Raw genomic sequence first — 9,760 nt, 5'->3', positions numbered from 1 at the left:
GCAGAAAAGATTTACTAGGATGCTACCGGGACTTGATGGTTTGAGTTATAAGGAGAGGCTGGATAGACTGGGACTTTTTTCTCTGGAGCGTAGGAGGCTGAGGGGTGACCTTATAGAGGTCTATAAAATAATGAGGGGCACAGATCAGCTAGATAGTCAACATCTTTTCCCAAAGGTAGGGGAGTCTAAAACTAGAGGGTGTAGGTTTAAGGTGAGAGGGGAGAGATACAAAAGGGTCCAGAGGGGCAATGTTTTCACACAGAGAGTGGTGAGTGTCTGGAACGAGCTGCCAGAGGCAGTAGTAGAGGCGGGTACAATTTTGTCTTTTAAAAAGCATTTAGACAGTTACATGGGTAAGATGGGTATAGAGGGATATGGGCCAAATGCGGGCAATTGGGACCAGCTTAGGGGTTTAAAAAAAGGGGGCGGCATGGACAAGTTGGGCCGAAGGGCCTGTTTCCATGCTGTAAACCTCGATGACTATGACGCTAGCTGTGACTAATACTACATTCTGCACCCTCTCCTTTCCTTCTCCCCTCTGTACTCTATGAACGGTATGCTTTGTCTGCATAGCGCGCAAGAAACAATACTTTTCACTCTATCCCCAGTACATGGGACAATAATAAATCAAATATTAAGTTGATCTTTCTCTACACCCCGAGCTGTGACTGTAACACTGCATTCTGCACCCTCTCCTTTCCTTCTCTATGAACGGTATGCTTTGTCTGCAGAGCACGCAAAAAACAATACTTTTCACTGTATCCCAGTGCGTGACAATATTAAATCAAATCAAATTCAGTCGACACCCACCCTCCCCCCCCCGCCCCTCCCATCACACACACACACCCCCCCCACACCTTCCCTTGTCGGGCCCCACTCACCACGTTATCCATCAAGGAGTTGATGTTGCTGAACATGCTGTTCATCATTCCAAACATGTCACCAAAACCTCCACGTCCCTAGAGAGAGAGAGAGAAACGGGGGGGGGGGGGCGGAGAGAGTCAGGGCCAGATGTGGGGATGGATGCACACAGCAAGGGAACGAGATGGCGGATTTATCAGGATCCAGAATAATAATCATCCCGATGTCAAATACAAAAATTAACACCCGCCCCCCCCCGCCGGAACTCTCTGACGTGTCTCGCGCCCAGCCGTCTGTTACGCTAGAGAAAATCTTACTTTCTGAACCCCTCAATTACTCGCTTTCAGCCGTCTGGTACGCTAGAGAAAATATAACCCCCCTGAACCGCTCCATGTGTCTCACTCCCAGCCATCTATTACGCTATAGAAAATGTGACCCCTTCCATGTGTCGCTTCCAGCCATCTGTTACACTGTAGAAAGTACCAGCCCCCTGAACCCCTTGATGTATCTCACTCCCAGCTATCTGTTACGCTAGAGAACATATGACTCCCTGATCCCCTTTATAGTTTCGCTCCCAGTCATCTGTTATAGAACATTACAGCGCAGTACAGGCCCTTCGGCCCTCGATGTTGCGCCGACCAGTGGTACCAATCTAAAGCCCCTCTAATCTACACTATTCCAATATCATCCATATGTTTATCCAATAACCACTTGAACGCTCTCAACGTTGACGAGTCCACCACTGCTGCAGGCAGGGCATTCCACGCCCTTACTACTCTCTAGTAAAGAACCTACCTCTAACATCTGTCCTATATCTATCACCCCTCAATTTAAAGCTATGTCCCCTCGTGCTAGCCAACACCATCCGAGGAAAAAGGCTCTCACTATCCACCCTATCTAATCCTCTGATCATCTTGTATGCCTCTATTAAGTCACCTCTTAACCTTCTTCTCTCTAACGAAAACAACCTCAAGCCCCTCAGCCTTTCCTCATACGATTTTCCCACCATACCAGGCAACATCCTGGTAAATCTCCTCTGCACCCTTTCCAACACTTCCACATCTTTCCTATAATGTGGGAATTATAATTTCCTTATAATTATCCGAAGATCAGAGGCCGAATGCCTATGCGAGAGAACATATGACTCCCTGAACCCCTTGATGTGTTTCGCTCCCAGCTATCTGTTACGCTAGAGAACATATGACTCCCTGATCAACTTGATGTGTTTCGCTCCCAGCCATCTGTTACGCAAGTGAACATAGGAATCCCTGATCTCCTTGATGTGTCTCGCTCCCAGCTATCTGTTACGCTAGAAAACATATGACTCCCTGAACCCCTTGATGTGTTTCGCTCCCAGCTATCTGTTACGCTAGTGAACATATGACTCCCTGAACCCCTTGATGTGTTTCGCTCCCAGCTATCTGTTACGCTAGAGAACATATGACTCCCTGATCAACTTGATGTGTTTCGCTCCCAGCCATCTGTTACGCTAGTGAACATAGGACTCCCTGATCTCCTTGATGTGTCTCGCTCCCAGCTATCTGTTACGCTAGAAAACATATGACTCCCTGATCTCCTTGATGTGTCTCGCTCCCAGCTATCTGTTACGCTAGAAAACATATGACTCCCTGAACCCCTTGATGTGTTTCGCTCCCAGCTATCTGTTACGCTAGTGAACATATGACTCCCTGAACCCCTTGATGTGTCTCGCTCCCAGCTATCTGTTACGCTAGAGAACATATGACTCCCTGATCAACTTGATGTGTTTCGCTCCCAGCCATCTGTTACGCTAGTGAACATAGGACTCCCTGATCTCCTTGATGTGTCTCGCTCCCAGCTATCTGTTACGCTAGAGAACATATGACTCCCTGATCAACTTGATGTGTTTCGCTCCCAGCCATCTGTTACGCTAGTGAACATATGACTCCCTGATCCCCTTGATGTGTCTCGCTCCCAGCCATCTGTTACGCTAGTGAACATAAGACTCCCTGATCAACTTGATGTGTCTCGCTCCCAGCCATCTGTTACGCTGCAGTAAATAGCAGCCCGCTCCCCCTCCGCCAATGTCATCGATGCCATCACACACTTACCATGCCGAACATGCCAAACGGCAAGAGGGCGGGGGACTGCACAGAGGGAGAAGGGATCAGAGCGAATGCGTGCGTGAGAGAGAGGGGGAGAGAGAGGGGAGACAAGTATTAGACAGGGTGCAATACATATAAATGACGCAAAGCAAGATGGAAACAGTCAACATGTCCATCATTTAGGAATGCGGTGACTTAGAAATCATAGAATCATAGAATCCCTACAGTGCAGAAGGAGGCCATTCGGCCCATCGAGTCTGCACCGACCACAATCCCACCCAGGCCCTACCCCCACATATTTACCCGCTGATCCCACTAACCTACGCATCCCAGGACTCTAAGGGGCAATTTTTTAACCTGGCCAATCAACCTAACCCGCACATCTTTGGACTGTGGGAGGAAACCGGAGCACCCGGAGGAAACCCACGCAGACACGAGGAGAATGTGCAAACTCCACACAGACAGTGACCCGAGCCGGGAATCGAACCCGGGACCCTGGAGCTGTGAAGCAGCAGTGCTAACCACTGTGCTACCGTGCCGCCCCTATGCGACTTAGCTCATCGTTGTTCTCCGCGTGGAACCCCACTCACTATAACCCCTCACCCCGTTGTTTCGCTGGAATCTAACCACCCCCCCCCCCCCCCCGCCTTAAAGGTGATCCAGAAGTTTCCTTCCACACCCTTGTCAGGTAAAGAGTTCCAGCAGCCCTGGGCTGGGAGACACCAACAGATGGTGACCCTCACCCACTCCCCCCCCCCCCCCCCCCCCCCCCCCCACCACAAACCCCCTGCCAGGGTGCCCTTTTCCCCCCCACAGCCCTTCCGCAAAGCGGGGACCGACAGTGCGATCATCCCAGGCCTGTACCGCCGTTTGGGGTTTCCCCCCCCCTCGAACGACGGTGGTGGGCTCCAAGAGGGCGCGGTACGCACTGCCCGAGGGGGTGCCAAAGAGCGGCATAACTCGGAGGCACCCGCTGAGCGGCCGGTTGCCTGTAAAACCCAGGCCGACTGATTCCCGTTCGACGGCACGCGTCCAGTCGAGGGCCCTCCCGCGCTCCCCGGGCATTCTCTCTTCCACCTTCTTCTGTTGGGAGGAAGATACAGAATCCATAGAATCCCTACAGTGCAGAAAGGAGGCCATTCGGCCCATCGGGTCTGCACCGAGCACAATCCCACCCAAGCCCTATCCCCGTAAACGCACATACCCACCCTGCTAATCCCCCTGACAACAGGGGCAATTTAGCATGGCCAATCCACCCAACCTGCACATCTTTGGACACTAAGGGACAATTTAGCATGGCCAATCCACCCAACCTGCACATCTTTGGACACTAAGGGACAATTTAGCATGGCCAATCCACCTAACCTACACATCTTTGGACACTAAGGGGCAATTTAGCATGGCCAATCCACCTAACCTACACATCTTTGGACACTAAGGAGCAATTTAGCATGGCCAATCCCCCTAAGCTGCACATCTTTGGACACTAAGGGGCAATTTAGCATGGCCAATCCACCTAACCTACACATCTTTGGACGCTAAGGGACAATTTAGCATGGCCAATCCACCTAACCTACACATCTTTGGACACTAAGGAGCAATTTAGCATGGCCAATCCCCCTAAGCTGCACATCTTTGGACACGAAGGGACAATTTAGCATGGCCAATCCACCTAACCTACACATCTTTGGACACGAAGGGACAATTTAGCATGGCCAATCCACCCAACCTGCACATCTTTGGACCCTAAGGGACAATTTAGCATGGCCAATCCACCTAACCTACACATCTTTGGACACTAAGGGACAATTTAGCATGGCCAATCCACCTAACCTGCACATCTTTGGACACTAAGGGACAATTTAGCATGGCCAATCCACCCAACCTGCACATCTTTGGACACTAAGGGACAATTTAGCATGGCCAATCCACCTAACCTACACATCTTTGGACACTAAGGGACAATTTAGCATGGCCAATCCACCTAACCTGCACATCTTTGGACACTAAGGGGCAATTTAGCATGGCCAATCCACCTAACCTACACATCTTTGGACACTAAGGGGCAATTTAGCATGGCCAATCCCCCTAACCTGCACATCTTTGGACACTAAGGGGCAATTTAGCATGGCCAATCCACTTAACTCACACATCATCCTGTCTCTCTCTCTCAAAATATACTCATATGTATGTTCCTGTGTGTCTCTCTGACTGTCTCACTCTCCCTCATCTGAGTCACTCAAGGGAGGAAATTGCTGGGGCCTTGAGAGAAATCTTTGTATCCCTCACTGGCCAAAGAGGAGGTCCCAGAGGATTGGAGAATAGCCAATGTTGTTCCTTTGTTTAAGACGGGTGGCAAGAATAATCCGGTAATTACAGGCCGGTGAGCCTTACATCAGTGGTAGGGAAATTATTGGGAGAGGATTCTTCGAGACAGGATTTATTCCCACTTGGAAATAAGCGGACGTATTAGTGAGAGGCAACATGGTTTTGTGAAGGGGAGGTCGTGTCTCACGAACTTGATCGAGTTTTTCGAGGAAGTGACGAAGATGATTGATGAGGGTAGGGCAGTGGATGTTGTCTACATGGACTTCAGTAAGGCCTTTGACAAGGTCCCTCATGGCAGACTGGTGCAGAAGGTGAAGTCGCATGGGATCAGAGGTGAGCTGTCAAGGTGGATACAAAACTGGCTCGGTCAAAGAAGACAGAGGGTAGCAGTGGAAGGGTGCGTTTCTGAATGGAGGGCTGTGACAAGTGGGATTAGTGCTGGGACCTTTGCTGTTTGTAATATATATAAATGACTTGGAGGAAAATGTAACTGGTTTGATTAGTAAGTTTGCAGTGACACAAAGGTTGGTGGATTTGCGGATAGCGATGAGGACCATCAGAGGATACAGCAGGATATAGATCAGTTGGAGACTTGGGCGGAGAGATGGCAGATGGAGTTTAATCCGGACAAATGTGAGGTAATGCATTTTGGAAGGTCTAATACAGATAGGAAATATACAGTAAATGGTAGAACCCTTAAGAGTATTGATAGGCAAAGGGATCTGGGTGTACAGGTACACAGGTCACTGAAAGTGGCAACACAGGTGGAGAAGGTAGTCAAGAAGGCATACGGCACGCTTGCCTTCATCGGCCGGGGGATTGAGTTTAAAAATTGGCAAGTCATGTTGCAGCTTCATAGAACCTTGGAATCATAGAAACCCTACAGTACAGAAAGAGGCCATTCGGCCCATCGAGTCTGCACCGACCACAATCCCACCCAGGCCCTACCCCCATATCCCTACATATTTACCCGCTAATCCCTCTAACCTACGCATCTCAGGACACTAAGGGGCAATTTTTTAGCCTGGCCAATCAACCTAACCAGCACATCTTTGGACTGTGGGAGGAAACCGGAGCACCCGGAGGAAACCCACGCAGACACGAGGAGAATGTGCAAACTCCACACAGACAGTGACCCGAGCCGGGAATCGAACCCAGGTCCCTGGAGCTGTGAAGAAGCAGTGCTAACCACTCGTACTACCGTGCCGCCCCTTCTTAGTTAGGCTGCACTTGGAATATAGTGTTCAATTCTGGTCGTCACACTACCAGAAGGGTGTGGAGGCTTTGGAGAGGGTACAGAAAAGATTTACCAGGATGTTGCCTGGTATGGAGGGCATTAGCTATGAGGAGAGATTGGAGAAACTTGGTGTGTTCTCACTGGAACGACGGAGGTTGAGGGGAGACCTGATAGAAGTCTACAAGATTATGAGGGGCACGGACAGAGTGGATAGTCAGAAGCTTTTTCCCCCAGGGTGGAAGAGTCAATTACTAGGGGGCACAGGTTTAAGGTGCGAGGGGCAAGGTTTAAAGGAGATGCTGCGCTGTAATTTTCTTTGTTCTTTGACATCACTTCCTCCTCCCTCTCTCCCAAAACACAGCAGAGACACCCTCCTCTCCCCTCTCTCTCTGACAGATGCACCACAGAAAGCATTCTTTCTGGTTGTATCACAGCTTGGTCTGGGGCTCCTGCTCTGCCCAAGACCGCAAGGAACTACAAAAGGTCGTGAATGTAGCCCAGTCCCATCACGCAAACCCAGCCTCCCATCCATTGACTCTGTCGACACTTCCCGCTGCCTCGGGGGAAAAGCAGCCGACATAATTAAGGACCCCCCCCCCCCACGCACCCCGGACATTCTCTCTTCCACCTTCTTCCATCGGGAAAAAGATACAAAAGTCTGAGGTCACGGACCGACCGACTCAAGAACAGCTTCTTCCCTGCTGCTGCTGTCAGACTTTTGAATGGACCTACCTCGCATTAAGTTAATCTTTCTCTACACCCGAGCTGTGACTGTAACACTACATTCTGCACCCTCTCCTTTCCTTCTCTATGAACGGTATGCTTTGTCTGTATAGCGCGCAAGAAACAATACTTTTCACTGTATCCCAGTGACAATAATAAATCAAATCACGTCCACAGAAGTGACGGAAATCGATTTCTGGTACAGAGTGCCGCACTGTGGGAGGGTCAGTGCTGAGGGAGCGCCGCACTGTGGGAGGGTCAGTGCTGAGGGAGCGCCGCACTGTGGGAGGGTCAGTGCTGAGGGAGTACCGCACTGTGGGAGGGTCAGTGCTGAGGGAGCGCCGCACTGTGGGTCAGTGCTGAGGGAGCGCCGCACTGTGGGAGGGTCAGTGCTGAGGGAGCGCCGCACTGTGGGAGGGTCGGTGCTGAGGGAGTGCCGCACTGTGGGAGGGTCAGTGCTGAGGGAGTGCCGCACTGTGGGAGGGTCAGTGCTGAGGGAACGCCGCACTGTGGGAGGGTCGGTGCTGTGGGAGGGTCGGTGCTGAGGGAGCGCCGCACTGTGGGAGGGTCTGTGCTGAGGGAGCGCCGCACTGTGGGAGGGTCAGTGCTGAGGGAGCGCCGCACTGTGGGAGGGTCAGTGCTGAGGGAGCGCCGCACTGTGGGAGGGTCGGTGCTGAGGGAGCGCCGCACTGTGGGAGGGTCAGTGCTGAGGGAGCGCCGCACTGTGGGAGGGTCAGTGCTGAGGGAGCGCCGCACTGTGGGAGGGTCAGTGCTGAGGGAGCGCCGCACTGTGGGAGGGTCAGTGCTGAGGGAGCGCCGCACTGTGGGAGGGTCAGTGCTGAGGGAGCGCCGCACTGTGGGAGGGTCGGTGCTGAGGGAGCGCCGCACTGTGGGAGGGTCAGTGCTGAGGGAGCGCCGCACTGTGGGAGGGTCAGTGCTGAGGGAGCACCGCACTGTGGGAGGGTCAGTGCTGAGGGAGCGCCGCACTGTGGGAGGGTCAGTGCTGAGGGAGCGCCGCACTGTGGGAGGGTCAGTGCTGAGGGAGCGCCGCACTGTGGGAGGGTCGGTGCTGAGGGAGTGCCGCACTGTGGGAGGGTCAGTGCTGAGGGAACGCCGCACTGTGGGAGGGTCGGTGCTGTGGGAGGGTCGGTGCTGAGGGAGCGCCGCACTGTGGGAGGGTCAGTGCTGAGGGAGCGCCGCACTGTGGGAGGGTCGGTGCTGAGGGAGCGCCGCACTGTGGGAGGGTCGGTGCTGAGGGAGTGCCGCACTGTGGGAGGGTCAGTGCTGAGGGAACGCCGCACTGTGGGAGGGTCAGTGCTGAGGGAGCGCCGCACTGTGGGAGGGTCGGTGCTGAGGGAGTGCCGCACTGTGGGAGGGTCAGTGCTGAGGGAACGCCGCACTGTGGGAGGGTCGGTGCTGTGGGAGGGTCGGTGCTGAGGGAGCGCCGCACTGTGGGAGGGTCTGTGCTGAGGGAGCGCCGCACTGTGGGAGGGTCAGTGCTGAGGGAGCGCCGCACTGTGGGAGGGTCAGTGCTGAGGGAGCGCCGCACTGTGGGAGGGTCGGTGCTGAGGGAGCGCCGCACTGTGGGAGGGTCAGTGCTGAGGGAGCGCCGCACTGTGGGAGGGTCAGTGCTGAGGGAGCGCCGCACTGTGGGAGGGTCAGTGCTGAGGGAGCGCCGCACTGTGGGAGGGTCAGTGCTGAGGGAGCGCCGCACTGTGGGAGGGTCAGTGCTGAGGGAGCGCCGCACTGTGGGAGGGTCGGTGCTGAGGGAGCGCCGCACTGTGGGAGGGTCGGTGCTGTCACTCACCTGTAACATCCTGCGGTTGTGTTGTAGGGGGCCTGGGAGCTGAGGCGTGACCGCCCGCCCGTCCGTGATACTGAGGAACGGGTCGAAGCCCAGGGGGTTGCCAAAACCCCCAAACATGGCGGACATGTGTTGCCTGTGGACTGCGAATGGGTCCCTGCGGAGACAGAGAGAGAGAGACTCACACACACAAACAGGGCAGCACCCGACACTCGATCACCTCCGTTCCGAGCCAGTCCTCCTCCGCTCGTCCATTCCAGTTCACTGCCCACCTCCAATCCCTCGGTCCCAATCGTGTCCCTCCTTCCTCTCCCTCCCTCTCGATCACATCCCTCCCTCCTTCCCCTCCTCTCTCTTTCCCTCTCCATCACGTCCCTCCCTCCCTATCGCATCCCTCCTTCCACATCATCCCCCTCTCTCTCGATCGTGTCCCTCCCTCCACCTCCTTCCCCTCTCGATTGTATCCCTCCCTCCACCTCCCTATCGCGTCCCTCCCTCCACCTCCCTATCGCATCCCTCCCTCCACCTCCTCTCTCTATCGTGTCCCTCCCTCCTCCACTCTCTCCCTCTCTCTATCGTGTCCCTCCCTCCACCTCCTCTCTGTCTCCATCATGTCCCTCCCACCCTCTACCTCCTCCCTCTCCCTATCCTGTCCCTCCACCTCCTCTCCCTCTCAATCGTGTCCCTCCTCCTCTCTCTCTCTCTCGATCGTGCCCCTCCCTC

The 9,760-nt window shown here is 54.0% G+C and overlaps 1 protein-coding gene across 1 annotated transcript; it reads right to left on the bottom strand.

The window, feature by feature from the left end:
* Nucleotides 1-857: 857 nt before the first annotated feature.
* Nucleotides 858-9,214, bottom strand: LOC144491279 (myeloid leukemia factor 2-like; the record flags this gene model as incomplete). Its single annotated transcript, XM_078208955.1, has 3 exons — nucleotides 9,041-9,214; nucleotides 2,952-2,987; nucleotides 858-959 (listed from the first exon to the last, which is right to left on the bottom strand). Coding segments are annotated over exons 1-3 (264 nt in total), but the record flags the coding sequence as incomplete, so codon positions are not given.
* Between the last annotated feature and the right edge of the window lie 546 nt (nucleotides 9,215-9,760).

Source organism: Mustelus asterias, unplaced genomic scaffold (assembly GCF_964213995.1).
Source record: "Mustelus asterias unplaced genomic scaffold, sMusAst1.hap1.1 HAP1_SCAFFOLD_4906, whole genome shotgun sequence".
Classification (NCBI taxonomy): Eukaryota; Metazoa; Chordata; class Chondrichthyes; order Carcharhiniformes; family Triakidae; genus Mustelus; species Mustelus asterias.
Note: the sequence above shows the minus strand (reverse complement) of the source record. Positions and strands in the feature narration are given on the sequence as shown.